At 50.4% G+C, this 26,128-nt stretch overlaps 7 protein-coding genes and 1 non-coding gene across 8 annotated transcripts; 3 read left to right on the top strand and 5 right to left on the bottom strand.

Moving 5' to 3' along the window:
* Positions 1-891: 891 nt before the first annotated feature.
* Positions 892-3,000, top strand: YALI1_B12677g (uncharacterized protein; the record flags this gene model as incomplete). Its single annotated transcript, XM_500680.3, has 1 exon — positions 892-3,000. One exon carries the CDS (start codon positions 892-894, stop codon positions 2,998-3,000), a length of 2,109 nt encoding a protein of 702 aa, XP_500680.3.
* Positions 3,001-3,128: 128 nt separating this feature from the next.
* On the bottom strand, positions 3,129-5,330 carry YALI1_B12633g (uncharacterized protein; the record flags this gene model as incomplete). The annotated part of the gene is made up of 1 exon (XM_500679.3): positions 3,129-5,330. The coding sequence occupies one exon, from the start codon at positions 5,328-5,330 to the stop codon at positions 3,129-3,131; it is 2,202 nt and encodes a 733-aa protein (XP_500679.2).
* Positions 5,331-5,673: 343 nt separating this feature from the next.
* YALI1_B12630r lies at positions 5,674-5,745 on the top strand. Its single transcript has one exon. It is a non-coding gene; the product is annotated as a tRNA-Glu (tRNA).
* A 332-nt stretch (positions 5,746-6,077) lies between these two features.
* On the bottom strand, positions 6,078-15,731 carry YALI1_B12529g (uncharacterized protein; the record flags this gene model as incomplete). Its single annotated transcript, XM_500678.3, has 1 exon — positions 6,078-15,731. The coding sequence occupies one exon, from the start codon at positions 15,729-15,731 to the stop codon at positions 6,078-6,080; it is 9,654 nt and encodes a 3,217-aa protein (XP_500678.3).
* A 2,896-nt stretch (positions 15,732-18,627) lies between these two features.
* On the bottom strand, positions 18,628-19,743 carry YALI1_B12489g (uncharacterized protein; the record flags this gene model as incomplete). Its single annotated transcript, XM_500677.3, has 1 exon — positions 18,628-19,743. The coding sequence occupies one exon, from the start codon at positions 19,741-19,743 to the stop codon at positions 18,628-18,630; it is 1,116 nt and encodes a 371-aa protein (XP_500677.3).
* A 2,738-nt stretch (positions 19,744-22,481) lies between these two features.
* YALI1_B12451g (uncharacterized protein) lies at positions 22,482-23,566 on the bottom strand (the record flags this gene model as incomplete). The annotated part of the gene is made up of 2 exons (XM_500676.3): positions 22,482-22,902; positions 23,142-23,566. The coding sequence occupies 2 exons, from the start codon at positions 23,564-23,566 to the stop codon at positions 22,482-22,484; spliced, it is 846 nt and encodes a 281-aa protein (XP_500676.1).
* A 587-nt stretch (positions 23,567-24,153) lies between these two features.
* On the top strand, positions 24,154-24,704 carry YALI1_B12443g (uncharacterized protein; the record flags this gene model as incomplete). The annotated part of the gene is made up of 2 exons (XM_500675.3): positions 24,154-24,243; positions 24,315-24,704. 2 exons carry the CDS (start codon positions 24,154-24,156, stop codon positions 24,702-24,704), a joined length of 480 nt encoding a protein of 159 aa, XP_500675.1.
* Positions 24,705-25,048: 344 nt separating this feature from the next.
* Positions 25,049-25,924, bottom strand: YALI1_B12427g (uncharacterized protein; the record flags this gene model as incomplete). Its single annotated transcript, XM_002142974.3, has 1 exon — positions 25,049-25,924. One exon carries the CDS (start codon positions 25,922-25,924, stop codon positions 25,049-25,051), a length of 876 nt encoding a protein of 291 aa, XP_002143010.1.
* Positions 25,925-26,128: the final 204 nt, after the last annotated feature.

Here is a 26,128-nt window from a genome sequence, read left to right as displayed (position 1 = left end):
ACTCCGACTCGGAATTCTCTCTCCTTCACCTCGTCAACTACAGTTTTTGCCACTTTGCCACCGCCACTCAGATCGGATCAGATCAACCCTTCATGCATGATTTACTTGTACATACTGTAGGTACGAAACGATACTTTTTTTGGAACCACGAGTGCACGAGTAGACCCCAAACATACGATACTGGTGCTCGAAGTTGCCACTGGAGTCACGTGAACAAATGATCAGATAGATTCACCAACGAATATTGTAGGCTTGATTCTCTATTCCGTCGTTACGGTGTGTACTGTCATGGAGAGCTAAGATGTTACTGTGGAAACAAGGCGTTTCGGTTCAGTTTTAGAGTGGAAGAATACATACTGTATCAGTATATCAAATGATATCAAACCAGTAGCTGTAATCACAACTGAAGACATTTACTGGCTTATTTTGTTAGCAATTGGGGTGAATATCGTATGAGTCTGCGGAGATTTGTTCTTAGACCTGAATGGGATAATTATTTCTTCGCAAATATGTCTTCTACCGCCGGTACAGTATTGTACTTATGTGGTCTAGCTAGACATGCATCAGTTTATTTTAATTCATAATTGAGTACAAATAGTTGATAAATAGTTGATGCAGAATCGTAGTAGATCCTGAACTCTATACTTGATATTGCAAAAACCTCAGAGAAAATCAAATAAAATGGTGAAAATGCGGAAAAAGCCCTGCAAGCGTCAATATGACCCCTTTTCACTGATTTAAATCCTTCCTTTAACACAATTCAAACGTTTAAACCTACACCAGTAGATGTTCTCCTAACCCAACCCCCACCATTTCACACTCTACGCGTAATGTTAAAGAGGTATACGCGACTTATTCGTGAACCTACACCATCCACAAGTCCCCTCCAACATGTCGCGCATTCCCGTGGAGGGCAAAGTGGACGAGTACGTGGTTCTATACACCCCACAGGTGCGACAGAAGCAGAAAAAATGGCACGACGGCTCCGCCAAGTTCCACCACTTCAACAACTTGCTGGTGCTCTATGACGACTCAAATCACAAGATCGACAGCACGTTTCTGGGCCGTGGGAGGGTGCTGGAGATAGGAGAAGAGCTCCAGATTGACAACCATCTCATCAGTCTCGAGGATCTGACAAAGACGACTACAAGGGACATCTCAGGTATTTATACCCGCGAACAGAACACAGGTCTAGGCAGTAATGCACCCCCCACTCCGCGAGTGTTACAACAGACAATCTTGCCACATGTGACCGAGACGACCAAACAGCTGTCCAATGTGTCCAAGAGGCTCAAACTAAGTCTGGCAACTCCTGTGAAGACCACTACAAGGACCACAGGCACATTAGGACCCACGAGACTTGTTCTTGAGCAGGTTAACGAGGTTCCATTTAGGGCGCCTAGAACGGCAACTGAAGGCGCTGTAGCACAGGCAAGTCCTCCATTTAGCCAGTCAACTACACAAACCCGCACACCTCTACAAACAACGGTTTCACACCTCCGAAACCATAGCTCCCCCCACACGCCTACTCAATGCTACACGTCTGAGGATGACGGAAAAGTGGTTGAAACTACTCCCGTGCGATCCCCAACCTCGTCGCCCATCAGAGCGCGTATCCAGGCTCAGCCAGCTGCCGCTCCTCTCGTCTCGGCAGCTCCCAACCCTCTGGCTCCGTTCAAAAGACCCTACCAGTCTTCTGCCAGAGACACCTTCCTTAACACCGAGCCCGCTCCTCCAATTGAGTCCGTCATGGTCCGCGCACGACGAGCAGGTATGGCTCCTCCACCGAATGAAGCGGAATTGACAGTCAGAGAAGTTCTCACTTGTTCGGCCATTGATATCCAGAGGAGAAGTCCGTCTTTGGATGACTTGGACGACAACTTTCCAGAGCTCCAAGACTACTCGGAACTGAATCCGGAGCCTAGCCATGGCTGCACTTCTGTCAACGACTACCCTGACTTTGATGATATCGAAGTCAATGTCAAACCTGAACCCTTGTCACCCACGTTCCAAGTAAAAGACGAGCCTCTATCCCCCGTCTTTGTTGTCCCTCGAACTCGCAATTTCGATGCGGATATTGACATACTGTCCCAGCTGCACATAACCATCGACGACTCTGATGGATACGAAGGCATGGACTCGTTTGCAAGAACCACAGAAGTTATTGATTTGGTTTCTGACGAGGAGGAGGAGTGGAACACGGAAGCTGGCCTTATGTCTCCTTTCAAAGACAGACATATGAGATCACCCGTCGTTTCTCATTTCAATGACAGAGACATGAGTTCTCCTATTTTATCTCCTGTTTTATCACCCATTGCGTCTCGTCATAGATATCAAGACAACGACATCATGAGTTCCCCTGTCCTATCTCCAATTCAGTCTTCCTCCTTATATCCGTCGGTTAGCTCTCCCAACGATACTACTCGTGTTGATAGTGATAAACTGGACAGTGACAAGGTGGCAGATGCTCAACACTTCAGTGCCTGGAGTGATTTAGGAAACCTGGACAATGATGAGGAAGATGGCATCAGGAAGGTGGCACCTGTTGAAGAAGTGCAAACGCACACACTTCACGATAGCGACATCGAGAGCCCTACGAAGGTGCTTGACACACAGAGCCACACTACCACGAAAGCGACACATTCCCAAAGCCCCACAAAAGAGAGTGCTACAAACAAAAGTCATACCCAGGGCCAAGCAAAGAGGCACAATGATAGCCAGGCAACCACAGATTACAAATCCATTGGCACTACATCCATGATCAAGGAGGCCTCAGACGAGCCTCAGGCCCAACCCCCATCCAAATGTTCAAGTTTCTTGGACAAACCTTTCTCGGTCCCTTTTGCTAAACGAGGCTCGATCAATACAGCTTCAAGAGCCGCCTCACGAACAACTACTAGACAAACTTCCACTGCATCCACGCCTTCTTCAAAGCTCACCATCTCCGAGAACGGTCCCTGGACCAAAGAGACTCTCGAGTTGTTTGCATGGAGAGGATGATTATTTATAGCTATTTATTGGTACGTGTAGTGCCCGTTGAAATACCAGTATTGTAGATGCTGAAGATCTTATGAGTTGGTCGTTCTATTATTTATTGAATCAGTAAACTATTTACATATGTACAGGGTTTATTTTGGGGTGACGTCGTTCTCACGTTCCTCAACATCGAGCTTGACATTGCGGATGTTTCGCTTTCGATTCTTGTTGGACACGTGATCTCTGAAGACGATGGAAAGCAGTTGCGGTTCTTTGGGAGAGGATTGCTGAGGCAAGTCAGAGTCGGGAGTGTCCCCAGGCTTGGTGGGAATCAAGTGTCCCATCTTACTTTTGATCTTTTTATTCTTGTTCACCCGCTTGGGCCTCAGGCCTTTGGCTGTGTCTGAAGTGATGAACTTGTCCGAGGAACTGGCCATTTCTCCAGCAAAGTACATGTAGGAACAGAAAGTCTTGATTGCGTTGATGTAATGGACTTCATCAAAGTTCTCGTAGACTGTTCGAGGCTGGTCACTGGGTTTTCCGATAGGCAGGCAGAGGACGTTTGTTCTCAGGTGTTTCTCAAACAGTGCAGCAGCAGGTGAAGTTCCTCCTTCCCGAGTCAAGTCGGGTTTCACTTTCCACACAGACTTTAGCGCCTTTTGGGCAGTGTCGTAGTTCCAATGGTCACGAGTAGACAGCCACCAGGGATACCGTGACAGACATCTGATGGACAGTTCTGTGTGTGTGTTCATGGACTTGTGCAGGGTAGCAAAGTAGTGCTCCACCAGAATATCCATTGACGTCATGTCCATGTTGGGCACAGTTCTGATGGAGAAACGGGCAGTGGCGTGCTTGGGGATTGTTGTCTGATACTCCTCTTCCGGCTCAAAGCCGCTCTTGATGCTGGTGATGGATATAGACGGTTCTCTCCAGATCTGCTGAATGGCTTTGATTTTGTCGTTGGTGTTGAGTCCAGAAACACCAAGCATCTGCTTGAGATGGTCTGTGGTCACGTCCAGGTCGCTAATCAGCTTTGCTTCTTCTTCGCAAACGTCGGCAACATGTCGGACTCCTCTGGAGTCTGCTACTCGAGGAAGCAGTTCAGTTTGATCCAGAGCGGTAAGGTTGGACATGAGATGCATGAGCTCAATCATGGGTTCACGCACAAGTCCGCCGTAGTGGCCGGCATCTAGCCGTTTCTCTCCCCCCTTGATGTTCAGGTAGTAGTTGTGCACTCCTCGTTGTCCATAGACAATGTTGGGCTGTTTGTCAGTCATCCACTGGCCTTGACAAACAACAACAGCCGAGATATTCGTAAAGAAACCCGTGTTTTCCTTGGTGAGACACGCATCGAGCGATCCACTGCCCAGCTCGCCCATGGGATCAAAACAGAATTTGACATTGACGCTGCTGGGGATGTTAGCACGTGCCATATTGGTCAAAGCAGCTATCCATGCAGCAACGACACTTTTGGTCGCGACTCCTCGGCCCGTGAGAATACCATCCTTCCGGCCCATCTGGTGGGGCGCATGCGCCCAGCCAGACTCACTGACACCAACAGTATCGTAATGAGCGTGAACCAGGACTGTGGGTTTTCTAGGATCGGTATTCTTAGGCTGGGCAAGAATAAAAGGAGGATGCTTCTTGTACTCGGGCATGGCGGGATGCTTGAACTCGGGGGTTCGAACCACGTAGCCTAAATCCGCCAGCGCGACTCTAAGCAAATTCATGGTGTTGAAGAAGGTAACGGTCTGTCCATCATTCACATAGTGTTTGGCCACCGTAGCCTGAGCTACCAGGTCTCTCAGAACCGAAACGTAGTCGTCCGCATGCTTCTCGGCCTCCAGATGGAGCTGAGTCATCTCCTCAACGTCGCGAAGTATACTGCATGCTCGGGGATGTTCTTCTCCTCCGAAGGGAAGATATACCTGCTTCGTCAACTTCTCTTCAGGAGTCATCTGAGCAATTCTATCCTTAAACATGGCCCCCTTGTCATCAGGAGCTGGCTTATATAGCTTAGCACGCTTCATTGCCAAGTTCTTTCCCTGAATACCCTCCTTTTTCTGCTGTCGAACTTCCTCCGTTGCCGCCTTCATATCTTGTTCAGGAGAGTACAGAAAGTGGTCTCCGCCCTCTGCCGCACTCTTCTCCAGGTACTGCTTCTGCCCCTGGCGATTCTTCTTCATCCCAGGCGCATTCTTGTCTTGACTCTTTCTCTTGCCCTTGTTACTCGAGGAAGATCCTCTGCCTCGAAACCCCAGTGCCGTCGAAGTGACACAGAAGCCCCTGCTGAAGTTGAACATCAACGGCCTCGTAGGCACAGCCAATACTCGTATTGGAGCCGCTCGTAACATGCTCCGGTTAGTAAAAGAACGTACTGATAAAGCAGAGTATAGTAAGATAGTAAGTCAGATCAGATGCAAGTTCATGCACCATCATTTCTCCAGCCCTAACCCTGTCAGAATTAGATGAGCTCTGTAGCCATAATTGATTGCTAAATTGATCCAAAAAGCTCATGATGTTAGAATAAAGAACCCGAATCACCCAGGATACGTTTATAATTGGTATATTGGACTAAAACCTGCATTTAGATATCTTCATAATTAACTTTTTTCTTGATCACGTGACCCCAACTCCAGCTCTTAAAGATTCTCTACATTTTTTTGGAACGCTGGCCGAATAGTCGAGCGGTTAACATCCGATATAGTGTAGGGGTTATCACTTCCGCCTTTCACGCGGAGAACCCGGGTTCGATTCCCGGTATCGGAGGATTTATTTTTTTGCTACTGCGAGTGCTGAGGTTTGATTTTTGATGCGACTTCTGTGAGTCTGATGGATCGTCTTCGGTTTTCCTTGGTCGTATCATCGACTCTTGGTTGTGCTGTATTACCTTTTCTAACTGTACGTGATTCAGTGAGATGTCGCAAGATGAACAGTGTAGACTACCAGTACTACATATTAAACAGCGGGAACAGTAAGTATCTACATTTACAGCACACTGTACAATATTACATCCTTTGCATCAACAAAACATACAATTAATCAATTAAACAATAATCCTCCTTTCTTTACTTCCTTCAGTGTTGTCCTCCAAAGTCCACCTAATTCCTCCTGAACGAAGATCGTCTCAGTGTCTTCACCTGGGGTATGGCTCTCAACGACGAATCCCTTCTGGGGTATGCCGCCGTGACCGTCTTGTGTCTTTCCATGTCCAGCCGTGCGTCTGCAGTCAACTCATCCCCCGACGCAGAATTGGCCTCTCCGTCGTCCAGCAGAAAGTCAGGCGACCGGGTCAACAGGTATCTCAGCGAAGAGTACCAGATGTTATGTCGCTGACGGGTGGGGCACGTGACCTTGATGACTCTGTCAGGAGTTCCAATCAATAGGCTCTTGTGGAACAGCCCGGGAGGCAGGGGGTTATCGTCTTCCTCGGACACGACCGACGTGATGGGCACAGACTTGACCTTTCCAGCCTTGACGTCGGCTGACGGGTTCTCCACAGACCAGTACAACGTCAGGGTGTACGGATGGACCCAGAAGTAGCGCTGGTGTCTGTTTTCAGAGATACCCGACACAGAGCCAAACCGCCGCGTATACTTGAACAGGTACTCGCCAATCATGGTCTGGGTGACCACCGCAATCATGTTCTTGTCGTTGAACGACGCGTTGGACGCGATGGTAGCGTTCGACATGAGCAGAGACGACGGGGACTCCGTCATGCCTCTCTGGGGAGTCTGTGGCTGCTGGGTGGCGTGTTGGCTTTGAGGAGACTCGTAGACAGCTCTTCGGAACGAGCTGGATGCGGGTACCGACTGCCGAGTGAAACTGGAAGTCATTGCGGGGGGTCCCATCAGCCCAGGAGCTGTAGGTTGAGCGGTCTGAGCAGGTACAACTACATGCGCCGTTTGGGCGGTCTGTATATGGCTCTGCGCATCGGAGTACCGCGACAAATGGGACGCCACTGACGAGTCTCGAGACATGGAGCCTCGAGGAGAATGCATCTCAATGGCCTCCTTTGCAGCAGCGATGGGGAGAGAGCTGTAGACAGACGATCGAGTAGACGAGCTCTCGGGCACCGGTCGAGGAGAAGTAGCGTGAGAAGCAACCGACTGATAGCTCTGAGCAACGGGTTGAGTCTCTCGCTGCTGCTGCAGACGAGCCATCTCATTGGACGTCAGCACAACCAATCCGTATCTCGCAGCCAAATCCCTCACTTGGTTGGCTGAGGGGTTCTGGCCAGCCACGAGCTTGGTGTAGGTCGCTGAGGGTAGCGTAACCAGTCCGTGCGTCTTGGCATGGCTCTCAATGTCCTGTTTGGACAGATCGGGTTTCACGACAACAGGCTCGGGTCGCTGGGCAGCCAGACGCTCCAGCTCCTTGTACTTATCAACGGAGAGAGTGACCAGGCCGAGAGTGGAAGCCTTGTGCTCGATTTCGGCTGCGGTGAGGGGAATACTCGAGTCACGTGCAGAGTTGGGCGACACTGTCTCGCCACGCTGCAAATCACGTGATTCACCCGCCTCGTCATGCACAGACTGCCGATGAGCCTTGATCTGCAGCTCCGAGTACTGTCCGAACGGAACAGCAACAAAACCGCGCGCCTTGGCCCGTTCGCGGATCTCCTCGTCTGAAGGATTGGCCAAGGAATGATACTCAGCGTGCGGCACAGGCGTGAATCCGAGTTGTTTGGCCTGAGTATGGAAGTCGACAGAAGGAGTAGCTTCCTGGAACGTAGTAGGGAGGTCTCTAGACACTTCGACTTCTCGCACCACTTCCACGGGGACCTCCTTGACCACCTCCTTGATGACTTCAACGGGGACCTCCTTGATCACCTCCTTGATGACTTCAACGGGAACTTCGACTTCTCGAATGACCTCGACTTCTCTGATGACTTCAACAGGCACCTCCTTAACCACTTCCACTTCCCGGACAACCTCCACAGGCACCTCCTTGATGACCTCAACCTCCTTGGTCACAGGCACCTCTCGGACCACCTCCTTCTCCACAGGAACCTCCTTCACTCTATCCTTATGAGCAAACGGCACAACAGCCAGTCCCAGACCAGCTGCAATGGCGCCGAGAGACTCAAGAGAGTGCTTCTCCTTGGGCACTTCCCTCGGCTTGGCGTCCTCCTCTTGCTTGGCTGTCACAAACGCCGACATTTGCTCAAACTCGCTCTTGTTGACGGTGACACAGCCGTGGGCAGCTGCCAGAACAGCTACCTGTTGGAGATCAGGCGATCGAGCCATAGCCAAGGATTTCTCGTGGCTCTGGGCGAGGGCCTGAGTCTCTGACAACGAGTGTCTAGCCTCAGACAACTCGTTCTGAGCCTCTAGGGCTGCCTGCTGGGCAGCAGACAGCTCCTTTTGGACTGTATTGGCCCTCTTGACCTCTTCCTCACTCATCACCACAAGACCACATTTGGATGCCATCTCCCGCACATCTTCTTCCTCAGGAGCTTCGGCAATGCGCTTGAGTTGCGTGATGTACGTCACAGGAACGGCCTCCAGCCCAAGCTCGGCAGCCTGAGCTGCCACCTCCTCCTTGGTAGCCACGTGAGGCACGTTCTCGAGGGAGACGGATGTTCTGCTGCCTCGTCTAGCGCCAGAAACATCCTTCTTACTCTCTTCAGACACAACCAGTCCCAACGAAGCAGCATCAGCAACAACACGCTCCTTGGTCAACGGAGCGGCCTTCTTCAGAATACCCTTGTACTCTTCCTGAGGAATAGCCACCAGTCCAAACTCCTTCGCGGACTTGAACACATCGCCCTTGGTAGGGGCATATTCCTTCTGGTTGTCCACGAGCCGCTTGTACTCCTCAGAAGACACAGGAATGAAGCCCAGCGTCTTAACCGAGTCCATGATCTTCTCCCGCTGCTTTTGCGACTTCTCTTCCTTGATAAGATCCTCGAAATGGTTTCGCTTTTCGAGTACGGAGGAAAGGCGCTTTGACGACGTGATGGAGGAGACAGAGGTGTTTCCGACATCGCCAGAATCCGAAAGCACATCATTCTCAGATAAAATCTGGTTGTACTCGTCCTTGGTCAGAGGAACAAGACCCACACTCTTGGCTGAGGTTTGGACTTCGGCCACAGTCGGGTGATACACCTTTCGACGCAGCTGTTCGAGTTCCCCAACTGCAATGAGAGATAAGCCAGAGGCAGAAGCGAATGCAGCCACAGTGTCCTTGTTGATCTGTGATGACTTGAGAGTAGCAAGCTCGTCAGCTGAAACCACATGATGGCCATGCTTCTCGGCATGCTTACTCACCTCCTCAATAGAAGGAGCCAACAACTTCTGATGTTCTTCTTCTGACAACGCAACAAGGCCGGCATTCCCAACATGCTGCTGCAAAAGCTCACGGGACGGGTTATCTGCACGTGATTGCAGCTCAGCAAGCTCGCCGGCATTGACAAGAGACAACCCGTTCTTTTTGGTGTACTCCTCGACAGAATTGGCCTTGAGATCATCCAGAGTCTTAGACGGAACCATCACGTGACCATGGCTCTTGGCATGAGTCTCAAGAGTGTCAAATGGCACGTTCTCGAAGTTTCGCAGCGAAAAGAGTTCCTTGGAAGGCACCATAACGAGATCCTTGCTCTTGGCGTAAGTCTCGTAGTGACTGTTCTTGAGCTCAGACAACTCTTCTCCTGGAACCATCACAAGACCCTTATTAGAAGTGTAAGTCTCGTGGTGGTTGTCCTTTAACTCATTCAACTCCACCTGGGGAACAAAGACCAGTCCGTTTGTCTTGGCATAAGTCTCATACTGATTCTCCTTCAACTCAGCAAGTTCCGCATCCTTCACCAATGTCATCTGATGGGCCTTAGCATAGACATCATATTGTGCCTGTCTGAGCTGCGCCAGATCATCGTCGGGCACCAGAGTCACTCCCAGAGTCTTGGCACGTGCCTCGAGCTCGGCCTCGCTGGGGTACTCGGCCTGCCGCTTGAGCTCATCATAATCGGACTGGACAACAGCCACCAGGCCGAGATTTCGAGCACGTGACTCGATGTCCTCGGTTGTTAGTGGAGCTGACAGCTTGACGTGCTCAGATTCCGGGATCATCACATGACCATGACCATTGGCACCCTCCTTGAGCTCAGCCAACGTAGGCTCAGCACCCCTTCGCACGAGATCCTTATGGGTCTTCTTCTCGACCACAACCAGACCCAGGCTCTTCGCCGTTTTTTCTAACGTATCTCTAGAAGGCTCCTCGGCCGACTTTCTGAGCTCTCCAAGTTCGGACTCGGGGATTACCGCCAGAGAGAGGACAGCAGCTGAGGCAGTGACTTCAGCAATTGAGGGCTGTGTCACCTTTCTCTCCAGAGCCTCCAACTCCTCAGAAGAAATCACAGACAGACCGAGGTTGGATGCAGCATCGATGACTTCATCCTTAGATGGCTCCGACGCCTTTCGGACCAGGACATTGTAATCCTTCTGATCCGTTGCTACTAGGCCGTGTTTCGAGGCATGCTCAATCACGTGCTCTTTGCTAGGCGAGTTGGCCTTGGAATTGAGAGCTGCAAGGTCAGCCAAGGCGAGAACTCCCAGACCATGCGACACAGCATGACGTCGCACGTCTTTCTCTGCCGGTCGAGTGAGGGCTTCGTGCTCGTCAGGAGTGAGGAGCACCATGTTGGCAGCCTTGGAGTGGGTGTGTAGGTCGTCCAGAGAGGGGGTGAACTCTGTGGGCCGGGAAACAAGTTCCTTATGCTCGTCCTCGGGCACCAGCACATGACCGTGCTTCTCAGCGAACTTCGACAGTTGTTCCTTGTTTGGAGCCTTCAACAGCTCATACTCCTTCTCAGTGACGGTGACCAAACCAAGTCTAGCAGCCTGAGTAAGAAGCTGCTGCTCAGAAGGAGTTACAAGAGACTCATATTCGGCTGAATCAACCACAGAAAAGCCCTTGGAAGATGCCTCGGCCTTGAGAACATCAATGGAAGGGTGCTCCAATTTCTCAAGGTCAGTTTTAGACAACACAACCGAATCCAGGGCTCTAGCACGGGCCGAAAGTGTGTCCAAATCGGGCTCCTTCAACTCAGTTAACTCCTTCTTAGACAACACAGCCAAACCTAAGCCTGGAGCAACAGACTCAACAAACTCCCGGTTGATAGGCTTGTTGGCTTCAGCAGACATGCTGTGATACTCCTCGGAGGGCACAGTAACGTGACCAAGACGAGTGGCATGCTGCTTGACAGAGTCCAGCGTAGGAGCAGCCAGAAGCTCGTGCTCTAGATGTGTGATAGCCACCAGATCTAGCTTCTTGGCGTGGCTATGGAGTTCATCTGCAGTCAAATCTCGTTTGGATTCGACCTCAGCAGCAACCAAAGCCTTATGAGTGTCAACTGGAATAATCACATGACCATGTGATTTGGCGTGAGTTTCTAGGTCCGCAACCGATGGCTTGGCCAACTTATCAAACTCGCTCTGGGCCACGAAGATGTGACCCAATTCCTTAGCACGCGACGCAATATCCTCAACTGAGGGCTTACTCAGCCTCTCAAACTCATCACCAACCACAAAATGTCCACCTCTGGCTTCGGCAAATTTGAGGGGATCCTCCAATAACGTCTTGTCCTGTTTGCTGACCACCTCCAGGCCCTTGGCACGTGCAAATCCTGAGACCTCCTCTTCTGTGGGCTTGGAGCTCTTCCTCAGCAACTCCTTATACTCCTGCTTCGGTACCGCTGCAAGTCCTAGGCCAGAAGCAAGCTCAGTCACGTGGTCAGCGTCTTCAAGGTTCTTCCATTCCTTTTTATCCACCGTGACGAGACCAGCACCAGCTGCCAGGGCAGCAATTTCAGCAGCTGTGGGCTTGGTGGTCTGTCGCACAAGCTCAGCGTGATCGTCGCGATCAATAGCAACCAAGCCGAGGTCCTTGGCCTTTGAGGTCACATGATCACGACTAGGGTTGTTCGCCAGCGCTGTTAGTGATGCCAGAGCTGCTGCTCCGATCGCCGAAAAGCCCAGCGTCTTGGCATGCGAGTGGAGTTCGTCTTCCGATGGTTTCTGGCTCTTTCGTACCAGTTCAGCGTGAGACTTTGAGTCCAGAACAACCAGATCATGTGACTTGGCGTGCTGGGCGATAAAATCACGGGATGGCTCACCCACAGTTTCCAACAGGCTGTCGTACTCGTCCTGAGCAACCAAAGTCATGCCAGAAGCTGCAGCCTGCTTGGTAAGGAAGTCGACCGACGGGGATGACACAGTAGACGACAGAGACTCGTACTCCTTCTGGTCGACCACCACGTGACCACTTTCCTTGGCGTAGTCACCAAGCTGCTCGTAAGTAGGAGGCTCAGCAGCTCGTTTAAGAGCCTCGAACTCAGTGAACGGAACAGCCACGAGACCGAGAGTCTTAGCACGCATCGATAGCTCCTCGGGGGTCGGTTTGGAGCTCTTTCGGGTGAGTTCAACGAGCTCAGAGGTGGGAACAATCTTGGAATCGTGTCTTTCCGCGTGCTGACTCAGCTGATCGAGGGTGGGAGCCTTAAGAGCAGCGTGGTCGTCCTCGGAAATGACAACGTGACTGTGAGCACCAACCTTCTCCTTAATATGTTCGAGAGACGGGCTGGTGGCGGCAGTGGTGAGCTTGGAGAACGCCTCCTTGGGGATGATCACATGATTGTGCTCCGCAGCGCGAGCCTTGACGTCCTCGACAGAGGGCTTAGTCAGCTTAGAAAACTCGTCCTCAGGCACAACCACGTGACCAAGGGCACTGGCCTTACCCTTAATGTGTAACAGGGAAGGCTCGGTGGCAGTCTTGCTCAATTGATCAAATTCATCCTTTGCGATTAACACATGACCAAGAGCAACGCTCTTCTCCCTCATGTCCTCTACAGTCGGCTTCATCAACCGCTCAAATTCCTCCTCCTCCACAATCACATGTCCATGGGATCCAACCTTCTCCTTGAGCAGAGAAAGGTCAGGGGACGAGAGCTTGACAAACTCGTCCTGGTGCAGAACCACGTGGTCGTGTTTTCCAATCTGCTGCTTGATGAGATCCAAAGTAGGCGACTCGGCCGACTGGGTCAGAATGGTGTACTCTGACTGGGGGACAATCACATGATCATGGGAAGAAGCATGTGATTTAAGCACGTCGATAGTGGGCTGACAGAGGCTGGAATACTCCTTCTCGTCGACAACCACGTGACCGTGGCTCACCACTTTCTCCTTAATGTGCTCGAGAGAAGGAGACTCTGCAGATGCAACCAGCGATTCGTAATCGGCAGCAGGAATCGCGTGGTAGTTGTAGTTTCCAACGTGCGATTTGATTGTGTCGAGGGAAGGGGTCACGAGACTGCTATGAGTTTCCTTGGTGATAATTACGTGGTCAGGGAGCTTCTTCTGAACGTCTTCCACAGACGGTTCTACCAACTCTTGGTGCTCCTCCTTAGACAGTATCACGTGACCAGGTAGCTTCTCAGCGACATCCTCCACAGTGGGCTGCTCCAAAGCGGCGTGGGCCTCCTTGGTTAGGATCACATGACCTGTAAGTTTGCTCTGAACCTGTTCAATGGTGGGCTCAGCGAGAGCAGAGTGCTCCTCCTTCGAAATGATCACGTGATTAGGGAGCTTCTTGGCCACATATTCAACAGAAGGCTGCTCCAAAGCGACGTGTTCCTCCTTTGTCAATAGAACATGCGTATTAGGAACGTGTTTCTTGACTTCCTCCAGACCAGGCTTGGTAAGGGTATCGTGGTCAGCCTTGGACAGAAGTACGTGATCAGGGAACTTGGCGCGCACGTGCTCCTCGTTAGGATTGGTCAGCTCATCATGTGCTTCCTTTGTCAAAAGAACGTGAGACGTGGGGATCTTCTTCTCGAGAGAAGCGACAGAAGGGGTCGAGAGTTCCTCGTGCACATCCTTCGTAAGCAACACGTGATCGGGGAACTTGGTCTGAACGTATTCCTTGGTAGGGTTGAGCAATTCCTTATGGGTATCCTTCGATAGCAATACGTGACTATCAGGCAACTTCTTCTCGATGTCTTCCACCGAAGGAATCAACAAGGCATCATGTTCATCCTTGGACAGCAGGACGTGACTGCTAGGCACCTTCTCCTTGATGTATTCGAGGCCAGGGGCATTGACGCACTCGGTGAGATGGGCGTACTCGTCCGTGGGAAGCACTGTACACTGCACCTCCTTACCCTGCAGCTGGAGAGACTCCAGAGTAGGAGGAGCTTGTAGAGCAGCGAGTTTGTCCGCAGAGATGACAGCGAGTCCAAATGTGGCAGCAGCAGCAGCGATAGAGTCCTCAGAAACGGTTTCCTCTTTCTCGGCCCTTTCAACCAGACTGTCGTACTCCTCTTGAGCCACCACCACCAATCCATACATCTCCGCGTACTTCTCCACGTCTTCTTCAGACATGAATTCTTGCGCCAGAGAAGACGAAGGGGCTCGTCGGGCTGTGTTCGCGCCCACAACTGTGCCCACAGAGGCAGTAGATCGAGTCTTTTTGAGGAAAGTGGAGTTTCCAGCATCGTCACCGTCAAAGTCTGAATCAGACTCCTCCCCAGCAAGCTCAGACTCCATGGAAAGCATTCGGGGATTGAGATCCTGCACAACGTCTTCCGTCTCAGTATCTTCGGCTCCACTATCGCCGTCCAGCGTCTCCACACCCGTCATGTAGTCGTCTTCGGTCGATTGGGCCGTGTCCAGTGCTGACACGTATTCAGAAGTAATTCCTGCGTCCAGATCCTCCCACTCGTCGTTCTCCTCCAGAACTCGCGACGTGGGGCGTCGGCCCGCGCCAAAGGCAGGCCGCTTGTGGCTCGTCAGCTTCTCGACCTTCTCTGCGCTCTTCAGAGCCTCTGCAAGGTCGCGCTTGAGGCCGGCAGAAACGTGTTTCTCCTTGAAAATGTTGTTTTTGGCTGTTTGCAGCTGTTTCATGAGATGAGTGAACGATACTCGCAAGGTTTCAGCCTCCAAAGCAGCGTTTCGAGAAGTGCTTCGAGTCATTCCTCGAGTAGGAGACACAGAAGGAGATCTATCAGAGTCGCTGGAAAGCTCATCTTCAGGGGAGGGAGTCATGGGCACGGGCACATGGGATTCTCGTCCTCGGGTCTTCTCTGCCTCTTCAAACTCAGCCACCCGTCGCTGGTACTGTTGCAGATCTTCATGGAGAGACTCGCTCTGACGTTCCCAGTCGGACCGCTCAGACTCGAACCGAGCCTTGGACTGCTCCAGTTCGCTTTTGAGTTCCTGCTCCCGGTACTGCAGCTCCTCAATGGTGTCTGTGTCGGTGGCTCGGGCGTCGGCCACTCGGCCGGACTCCACAGCCTGCTTCTTGACCCGCTCGGTCGTGTTGGACAGCTGCGACTTAAGCTCGGTGACCTTGAGCTCCAGGTTCCAGTTTTCCTCCTTGAAGCGGTCCTCAGATTGAGACAACTTGGCGAGTTTGGCCTCGATGGCTTTCTGCTGGGTTTTCGCCCGGTCCAGCTCTTCGGACTGCGCGTTAAGGGCCTCCTCCTTTTCGTTTAGCTTGCCTTGCAGTTTTCGGCATTCGACGAGGAGATGCTCGCCGAGTCCGGTGGCGAACTGCATGTGTTCTGATTTGATGGCTTTTTTCTGTGTTAGCAACGGAATGGAAAAGACAGGCCGAAGGTTTGGAATTGACCCGACGAGTGTATGATGTATTCGGTAACGATTGATAGATGGGGTGGACAACACGCTGTAGCAATCACGACAAGTTGTAAAGCAACAGTATGCTGGACACTTCAAACCGTAATAACAAGTATGGCTCATTGTGATAGTAATCGAAATGAACTTCACAATAACTGACAACAGCACTCAGGCATGGGAGCACTCCACCACAATTGACGATGTAAACGAACGATAGGTCCCAATATGCCATAACGGCATATGACAGTGAAAGATGATCCCTTGCAATTGCTGTAGAAGTGCAGACACTGCTGTACTGTGAATGTTGTGCCATCGTTCTCTGTGATACCTCGCATAGTGGAGTAATAGGAGGTAGTTCGAGACTACCATCCCAACAGCCTGCTGATGAGAGACATGTGCACCTTGATCCACATCTCGGTAGCCTGCAGTTGGTCCTTCTCCTTGAATCCTCTCTCCGACAAACCACACACGACAACTGCGTTGTAGTTCGTTGCAGATCCATCCACTCCTTCTCTACTCACCTGAACTCCACTGGCTACCACCTGGGTCTGGCCAGTCTCCTCCACGAGCTTTGCATAGTGCTGGAGACGTTCCTCCTGCTCGGGGGTCAGCTTGTTGCCACTGTCCTGGAGCTCTGTTCGCATCTGTTTCATGGACTCCAGCGTGGCCGACAAGGACTGGCCGTCTGAATAGAAGGTCCGCAGTTTCCTGCTTCCCTCATTCAGTATTGATTCCACAAAGGATGTTGGGTCGTCCCTGGGTTAGTACGGTAGAGAGCCAAGCACGCAGTGCGGCGTGGGTTATCCGATAGATTGATTGCTAGGGCCACGGGGTCCAATTTTTGAGCCGACTTGTATCTGGCTGCTTCAGTCTGGATTTTACTAAGGTCATGTTCTGATCACACCAACCAGACAGATGAATAGACCAGAAAACAGGCCCTATCCAGTCCGAAGAGCCGGGGTCAGAACTGCTGCGGGTAGTGAGTCTGTTTTGGGATTGACTTGTCGCAATGGAATCAATGCCGAACTTCACAACAGGACCTACTACTTCGACCCAGGCCCCATCAAGCCCCTCCACACAACCGCGTTTCAGTCCGGTTTTCGCTCAAAATCCCGATCCAATTCCTCCACCAGCCCCTGCACACCCAAATTCCCGCCGATACTCACATCCTAGTGCTCTCAAGTCGTTGTATACTTCCGCTGTTGTAGTGTGGTGATGTTTGAAAGAGTGCAGCAGTCTCACGCGTTTTGGCGTAACAAGCTTTCAGGAGAAATCAGGAGAGATTTGGGTTGGGCTAACGAGCCCGGATATAAGTACACCCAGAGCAACTACCGGTACAAGTAGCGAGAGGCGGGCAACACCTACAAGAAATCGACATATATATGCTCATTTGGAGTTACACAAAAGGAACTAATCGACTAAAGACTACCTTTCCCCTCCCTCCCTACTTGCAACGACACCCCCTAAACACCTTGCTAATGCTACAGTATTTTTTTTTTTTTTTTCTGCATATACATTCATTAATTATAACTTTTGCCGTGAAAGAATAACCTTTGAAATGAATGTAACGCTTACAACGAATATTACTAATTAAACACGTTTAGTGTGTCATTGTCCAAACTTGGCACGTACCTATTTCCAGTAAAAAAATCATAAAAAAACCTGGTTCAGTCCGTGTTGTATGTTGGTCCACATAGCTTCGCGTGTTTGTTCGTTCATCGGGAAAACGCCACTCCAGTCTCTGGTGTTTTCCACTGCCAGAATCAGCACCCCACTGATTCCAGCTAACCCAACTAATCCTTAACAAACTTTACCTAGGGTTATTATATAAAATAATAAAATAATAAAAATACCCCTGTGGTGACTACGCGCCCTGCTACGCTGTTCTCTCGGTGGCCTCGGCCGCCTTTTACGCTTGCTACTGTGTCTACTCTCGCTCATCGTGAAGTGCTGGCGGTTGTCCATCGTAGAATGTATTATAGTCTCTCGCCTATAGAGGTTAAGAAATAGGTACTACCAACTAAACGCAGAGGTTAACTTGGAACTGCGGGTGAAATACGACAAGCGAAATGAACAGCAGAAACTAATGGCTACGTGGTGCAAAATGATTGGCTGATCAAATTGAGGACATATGTTGCCCAGTAACATTGATCCGGGTGTCTCATCTAGCCCCTTTCTGCCCCATTAAAACACGTTCAGTCACGTGAAAATAACGCCCTCAAAAGTCCACCTTCATAACCCTGAGTTTGTTGGGAGACAAATGCGGACGTAGGGTTAGGAGGTTGCCCCAGTAACGACGACAGATGGATGGAACCTCCAAAGTGGACTGACTCTACAAGTACAAGATTCAGACATGTGGAAGAAATTTGGTACAAGTAGTCACGCAATTACAAGAGACTGTAGGAGTGCTAGATGGTCACGTGTTTTACTCTATACTATATACCAATGATGGCTTCTGTAGTGTGTTGTTGGAAGGTGCAATCGCTCCCAACTAACATGTCAACTGAAAAGAAAAAAAAATTACATGGTGCATCCCAACTATTCGGCCAGTTTTCAAGATACGTTCTCAAACTGGGTAGTTTTGGGTGGAAATGTTGACATTTTTGGTAGCATTCAGAAGCTCCCAGTTTTCTGAATCGGAATTTGTACTTATTTTGCCTGCTAGACTAACATGACATCTATAGTATGGATAGCTTCTGATATTACAGTCTGCCCTGGAGGCATAACTCGAGGTGGAATAATATCTCGACTTCTCGTGAGGAGAAAACACATCAACCTCTTCGAGCCCAACAGTCCTCCAATCCCAACAGTCCTCCAAGCCCAACAACCCTCCAAGCCCAACATTTGTCAGTCTCATTAGTCGGGAAATGAACTCAGTCATGAGTTGTATGATGAAGGTTGTACTCTATAGCCGTCTGTTATATTCGTTAGATATATTAATATACAATTACAGCTAGATAATAGTAAAGTGACGACTACAAGTAGTTAGTTGTTGAGTAGTGCAGGCATGTCAACTCGTTCAGTTCTCAACTTGTGGGGTGGATAGCTCCAAGCCCAACTTCTTAAAGTCCTCCTCAGATCGATGACCATAGTAATAAGGACCAGTGTAATGTTCCTGATCGGCAAGCTCTCGTCGACCAATGTTCAGAGCGCAGTATCCAATGTAATCAATGTAAGCCAGGTGGTTTTGGAGCAGATTGATCTGGGACAGCAGGCTGAACGAGGATCGGTAGCACTTCGAGTTTTCGCCTCCAGCACAAGAGATGACATCCTTGAGAGGAGGGTTGATGAACCGGTTGTTGATGTATACTTCACCGTTAGAGTGGGTGTATCCCTCCCAGTTGGGCAGGCCAACAAAGATGTCGTTCCAGTGGGTCATTCGGTACAGCTTTCTCTCGGGGGTGATTTCCAGACCGTTGCCTTCTCCAAACCACAACTTGTTAATGAACTCAGCGAAGGGCTTGTTTCCGACTCGGGGCTGTCCGTAGTTGATGAGAATGGGATCGTAGCCCTTGAGCTTGATGGAAGTAGCTCCAAGAAGGGCCATAGCAGCTCCCAGAGAATGGCCAGTCACGTACAGCTGGTAGTCCGGGTTAGCGTCCAGGTGTTTCTGCAGATCCTCACCAATGTTACCCCAGGTCTCGGTAAAGGCCTTGGAGAAGCCGTCGTGAATTTTGCAGCCCTCACAGTGCGTCTGGGCCTCTGCGGTGGTGTCATTAGCTGAGAAAGTGTTCAGGGCAGGCACATCGACCAGGAAAGGAGACAGCTGGAACTGCATGTCCGTGATCGCGTCTGCCAGCGAAAAGGTTCCTCGGAAGACAACGTACTTCTCCTTCTTGACATGATCGACAGCCAGGTAGCCCGTAATGGAGGTCTTGAAGAAGTTGCCTCCAAATGTCTTCACAAGCTCAATTTCCGGAAAGTGCTTGCACGAGTTGCCACAGGTGAAGTCCGGGTTCAGTGGAGTGATGGGAGCATTGACACAGTAGGCAATGTTGGACAGATGGGCAAAGTCCCGAGCAAAATCATAGAACCCTTGAGACACGCCTGCGGTCTGTGTGGAGGGAGTGATGGTTGCAGCTCCGAGGAGGAGGACCGAAAAAAAGTCTTTGATTCGAGCAGAGAGGGATACCATTGGGAGAGAGAAGGGTGGAAAGCTGCTGCTTGATGATGACCCAGAGGGCAAGAATAGTCCCTCTTATAGAAGTCGTTCTCTTTGTGTATCTACCGCCACAGCCGTCATGCTTGTTCAACTGGTAATCCCCTCAATATACCAATAAACAGGTATACCTGACATGACCCGAACAGATCTAAACGTGCATGACTGTGCTAGAGAGGCGCTAGCGCGACTTTAGCTACTAGTTAGATGATAATATCTGCACGCGGGAGCCAACAGAAAGTGTTCCTGATCTGCAATGAGTAGATAATCCAGCCATGTGGTTGTAGCGATTTGAAACAGACCCTGGGAGGCCCTGCCAGCATCATAATCACCGCACTTTGGGTATCTTCACATTCTCGAAACTGTCACGCAGACAAAGAATGTAGGTCCAGTCAATATATCCACCTGTGAACCTTGGCATGTGGGCTGGAGCTTGTGCCATGCTTCAACTTGTGCTTGAGTCTTTTGTCTTGATATTCCTTAGGTGGAGGTTGCATCTCTGCGGGGGGGGCCTGCTGAACCGCTCTTCCGATCTGTGAACCATGACCGGTGAATCAACGGTATCCTGTCTTATACCAATGAGACCCCCGGCAACGGCTGCTTGTTTCAGATGTCAACTTTTTTAAAGCGTCAATGTCAGGCCTTTTGGAGGAAAGGGGCTCCCAGAAGACTGGTGGACGTTACTCGCTCGCGATCACACGCGTTTACACAGCGGCGTCAGGTGTACGTGTGTATGTGGATGCATAAATTGCATTTATGATCGGAGCCTTGTCGGAGAATAAAGGCAGATGGTGTTTGCATGACTGAGTTCTTGTACTCGAGCCCGGGTCCGCACTTGTACGGTGTGTTTGTAGTGTGTAGTTGTGCATGAATGTGCCGTCTTGCGTCTCCGGCTAAAGATGCACTTTCCATGGGTTAACTACAAGTAGCTAGTGTGGATCTCCGCCGTCTGACACATGTCGAAACCCCCATTGGCCTTGTGGCATCGAGCCCGAAAGCCATTCATAACACCACAGTATCGTACTTTGCATGTAAATCCATGTGGATCCAGTCAAGAGTCGAGGCAGGGTGGGGGATGGTGCATGGTGGTACTGCGGGAGGGAGTAGGTGGGCAATAATGCATGGCGGAGGTAAATGTACGAGATGCGAGTCTTTGTCTGGAGTCGACCATTGAGCTTCTTTTCGTCTACCCGACCCGCTTGTTCTGAGCCGTTTCTCGTCTCCTTTTTGCTCCGTATTATCTGGACAAGGGCTGCTAAACAAGTAGGCTAACTATGAGCCTGTCCTCCCCATGCGTAAGCCGTTACCCCTTGTTCCTGAATGGCGCCGTTGATGGAGGGGTAGACCCATGGAAAGGCGAGAATAGAGACCGTGGTAGGTCACCTGTCAAATGATATCAGATCTGCACTGTCACACTAGTGCCAAACAGGCCAAAGTGTGGGGTACCAAGGTTCCAGCATGAAGCCACTTGAAGCAAATTCTGTGTTTGTAGGGCCGGGTATGAACAGAGAGATGCACTCGGTGGAGGGGGGAAACGTTGGAGATTAGCTTTGTGGGGTATGAGTTAGTACGTGAGGTAAAAAAGATGGTTACTGTAGATTTAGTTCACTCTTTGTCACTACTCTATCACTATCGACAGGGTGGTTGACCGTCTTCTTATTGGTGCTTGGTGACTTTGATTAGATGGTCCGTTCAAGGACATGGCTGGTCCAGACTATGTCTGCGCTGTCCGGATGACGACCTCCGACGACCCAGCTGTTACCCTCGCAAGCGGCTGTCACTGTCGCTGTCGACTGTCACTCCTGCCCGTCCCTTGTCACTCGTGCTCGTGCTCGTCTTGCCATTCTACGCTCCTGTCAGCCATACCTCGTCTATGCATTGTCTGCCAAGAAGACCCAGCTCCACGGATACTTCCAACGGTCTATAAAAGTGGGCACTTGTGAGGGGAACCGTACCTGAGTGGGGGATGCTTGTGTTTAGTCGGTCAATGTCGACTGTTTGGAGAGTGTAGACTGACCAGTAAGCCACTTGACTTGTATTGCACACACATCTCTACGAGTACGTGTGCTCTCTGACAGAATACACCAGTTGACTTTTCCTTCTGGAACACGCTAATGAGCTCTCAACGCCGGATGCAGACATTATCGGACAAAAGTGTCGGACTTGACCGTGTAAGCGGCTAGGATCAACGACATCCGTGAACCTACATTCTCCAGTACGAGTACAGCACGAGTACAGTACAGGTACCTACTCGTGCTAAAGCACTAAACTGGTGATGCATCTAATTGTTTGTCTATAGCTCGTTACCAATACAAACAGTCCTTGTCTGAACCAAGTGTGGTATGTAGTACATATTGTACCGTACCGAACGTACTGATAACAAACTATCCAATGGAATGCAAAGCTCCTCGAAACGTGCCAGAGACTACAAGACAGGGATGTCATCTATCGTTTCGGTTGTCCGCGTTGCTACATACTCGAATGTACGCAACAGAGCCGAGTCGCTCACGCTCGGGGCGTTGGTGCTCATCCTTAAGCCATTGATATCATTCATTCAAGTATATCGTCAATGGATTGTACTGGGCCTGACGAACATGGGCCTTCACAAGTTGCTGCCTTCACTAGCCCCACGTAGACTCCTTACACAGACCATTGCTGAAAGACTAGAGTTCGGTTAGACAGATAGACCAAATAGACCACTGCTACGCGCTGGTTCATTTGTCCTCCTCCTTCTTGGCAGCCTTTCTGGCACTCTCCAGATACCCCTCAACGCCCTCTCCAAGATACTCCTGGCCTAGTTCTCTGGCAATAATACTAGCAGCGCCCTCTCTTAGAGCCGAATCAAAGGTGTTCATGCCCTGAGCAAACTGGGGCGACTGAACCACGCCGATGAGCGACTCTCGGGTCTTGGGAATCACGTCGGGTAGCAACAAGCACAGGCGATCCACTTCCTGGTCGTCCAGCGATCTGATGTGCTCGGCCATCATGTTCTGACTCACTACAGAGCCAATGTTCATGACCGGCACGGCCTGGTGGCTCTGGGACTGGCTCTGGGGCACCTGGATGTTTCTCATCATAGAAGCCAGATCCGGCACAGTGGGGTTGACTGCAGGGGCAGATTTGGGTTCGGCGTCCCTGGGTTAGTACAAACGAAACGACTCGGTTTATGATGGAAACCAAGGCCAAACGTCCGGGTGAACCCAATCATTGCAGGACGAGCGAATAGATTGTTGCTCATCTCGTGTATTGGAGACACAAAACTGCTCAAAAATCATCCAAAATTGATCTGTATTGTTGGAACCATGTCAATCGTTTTCCTTGCTCTCGCGGTCCTCCTTCTGTACTACCATTCATCCATATATTATACTACTCACTGCATATCCACGTCTTCCGCGTTCTCCTCAGCGTCATCAGCCTGCTCCTCCAGAATTGCCTGCATTGTGTTGAGAACCCGCTTGTCCTCCTTGCTCAGCTCCCACACGTTTTCGCTGTCGGTGGGGTTCTGGGCCCAGTAGAAGAGTTTCTCGCCAGACGACTCAAACTGCAGCTTGAACACTCGGCCAGTCTTGCATGCAGGGACATGCTGGAAGGTGGCGTCTCCAGCAAATGGGTACACCTCGACCTTCTCGCCACCGGCCGTGCCTCGAGGCTCCCACACAAACGATATTAACTCCTCGCTGTCACTGGGCTGTGTCACGACAATCCGACCCTGGCCCCGTCGGGGGGTCACAATTGAAGTTTCCTCGTCAAAGTCCGCCTGGCCGGCCTTGAAAAAAAGAATGTCGGTGGTAGTCGCCATTGTGTGTGATGTGTAAATGTGTGGATGTGTGGATTAGTGTCTCGTGTCGTGAGCTTGTGAGGTGGTGGAAAATAGGGTTTGGCGGGAGTGGCGAATGTTTGGGGGGGGTTGGAATTGACGGCGTTGTAGGAGTCTGGCGGGTTAATATTGTGTGAGGAAGTTGGTTAGATTTTTGCTGTGAATAGAGCAAAGTTTTCAGATACTCGCTAGCATGTCTAAAGGATGACATAATCACACACTTCCTCCTCCGTATCAGGAAAGCCTAACTACAAGTACGGTACTTCTAGCTGAAGTAATGGAGTGAATAACCCTAACTAAATGTTTAGAGAAGTAGCAGAAAATAATTAAATGAATGTATATGCAGAAAAAAAAAAAAAGGAGTGGTACCAAGCCCATAGCTCCGATGGTATGCATTATTCTGATCTAAAGGCCAAATACCCCTAAATATCTGCTTTTAAAACATGTTGCACTCTTTAGAATCTCCGTAGCCGCCCTCCAACACCTTCCAGGAGACACCCTCATCTTCCACCAGCCTTACAAATCATCATGCACAGCACTCGCCAACTTTATCACACCACGATATTTCAATGTTCATTTCCGAACGGGTACAACTTTTGCTGGACGAGATTTCGGCGCTGCTGACCGAAAAGGGACACACCTTGGCGGTCTCAGAGGCGGTGAGTGGAATAAACGGCTCAATAACCGACTTCAAACGACACAATCAACCGGCTCTTTCTTACTAACACAGGCATGTGGAGGACTCATCTCGTCCTATCTGGTGGCTATCCCTGGAGCCTCCAAGTACTTCACAGGAGGAACTCTGGTGTACTCGCTCAAGTCGCGACTCAAGCTTTCAGGCTGGTCCCAGACCGACATTGATCAGTACACGGGCCCCAGTGAAAGTGTGGCTTTGAGACTGGCGCGAAACCTCAAGATTGAGCTGGGCTCCACCTATGCTCTTTCCGAGACCGGATGGGCCGGCCCGACTGGAGACGCCGTGGGAACCGGGTTTGTGGCTGTGGTCGGACCCAGTGGATCCAAGAGCATGACTTTTTCGACAGGCAGTAACGACCGAGCTCAGAACATGGAGGAGTTTGCGTTCCGAGCGCTGCAGTTTTTGCTCGACCAATTGAAGTAGCAACCAGACGAGTGGAGGGTGTGTTAGCCATGGGAGTGTATAGCACGACTGTGGCTATTCCGAACGCCGAGGCCGTATTGCTACGAGAGCTACCCACTGTGAGTTACATCCTGTCACTATCTACAATGGCACCATTGATGTGATAGACATTAATACGATTTATGACTTGTACTGTACTCGGCACGGCTATCAGTAGGTCCCCATTCGACCCTGTGGTGTTCTTGTAAAACCGCACACTATTCTGGTGCAATTCTTGTGATTGTAGTTGGTGAAATACTTCACACACAACACCAACTGCGATAAATGTATATTAACATGATACAGTGCAATAAATAACTTTTCCCTTAGAAGGGATCTTCATAAGGATCTTCTTCGTCGTAATCATCGTCCTTTTCGTACTGGTAAACAATGGCTCCTCCTTGGACTCCTCCATCTCCGTACTTTTGACTCTCCAGAAACGGCAGTTCCACCTTATCCTTGGCCTGCTGGTTTCGAGTGGAAGTTGTCAGGTTAAACGTGGTCAGATCCTTGAGCAGATCTGCCTCGTTTTCTTGCTGCTGCGCCTTGTTAGGGGCAATGGCTACTGCATGAGACGAGTTGTCTACAGTGTATGTAGCAATGACCGAGCGTCCCGATTTGCGTCTGTAATCCAGCTGCACCTCAAATTTCGGCGAATTGCAGCCCATAGGGATGTCCCAGGCCGAAATCCGGTTACTGTGTTGTTCCAAAACATGAGGCATGACGTCTGGTCTGCTCAGAGGACCAACAGTAAGAATACTGGTGGCAAAGTAGTTGAGAAGCGACAGAGTCGAGGGGTAACAGGAGCTCGAAGAGTCACTTTTCGACCGGATATCGCCGTGGTAGACGCAAACGACTGTTGTATGCTTGCTGATCAAACTGAAGAGCAGCTGGAACAGCTCTTGTTCTGGAATGAAAGCCAGGGTGTCGAAGATGATGAGAGTCTGGGACGTCCCCGTCAGCTGGACAATCTTTTGCTTGAGCTCGGCGACCTTTTCGTGTCCCGAAATCTCGTGGTTGACCCGTTTATCAACCGTCAATGTCTCGTAGTTGACGTACAGAACATTGGTTGATTCAGGTGCGTGGTGGAGGAATTCGCTGATCAAGCGAGATGCTGACTGTTCCACGCTATCAATAATCACCGTGAACGCCGAGCTGTCCTTCAACGCGAGAATCCGGGGCAGGAGTAGCGAAGGGTGCATTTTTGGTGAGAATACACTTTCAAAAAAAAACGGTCTTGATATGCATGGTGCAACTTTATCGTGGTGTATAGTGGTGGTCAAAGATGGAACGGAGAAGGTAAAGGTAGTGGATTGGTTAGTGTTTCATAAGTTCAAGGGGGTTAGAATTTTGATCCAAGTGAATTGATGTAATTAATTCTTCCATACCTTGAGTATATACTCATA

The sequence above is a fragment of the Yarrowia lipolytica genome, chromosome 1B, assembly GCF_001761485.1.
Source record: "Yarrowia lipolytica chromosome 1B, complete sequence".
NCBI lineage: Eukaryota > Fungi > Ascomycota > Dipodascomycetes > Dipodascales > Yarrowia > Yarrowia lipolytica.
The sequence above is the reverse complement of the archived record's forward strand: the minus strand, read 5'-3'. Positions and strand labels throughout refer to the sequence as shown.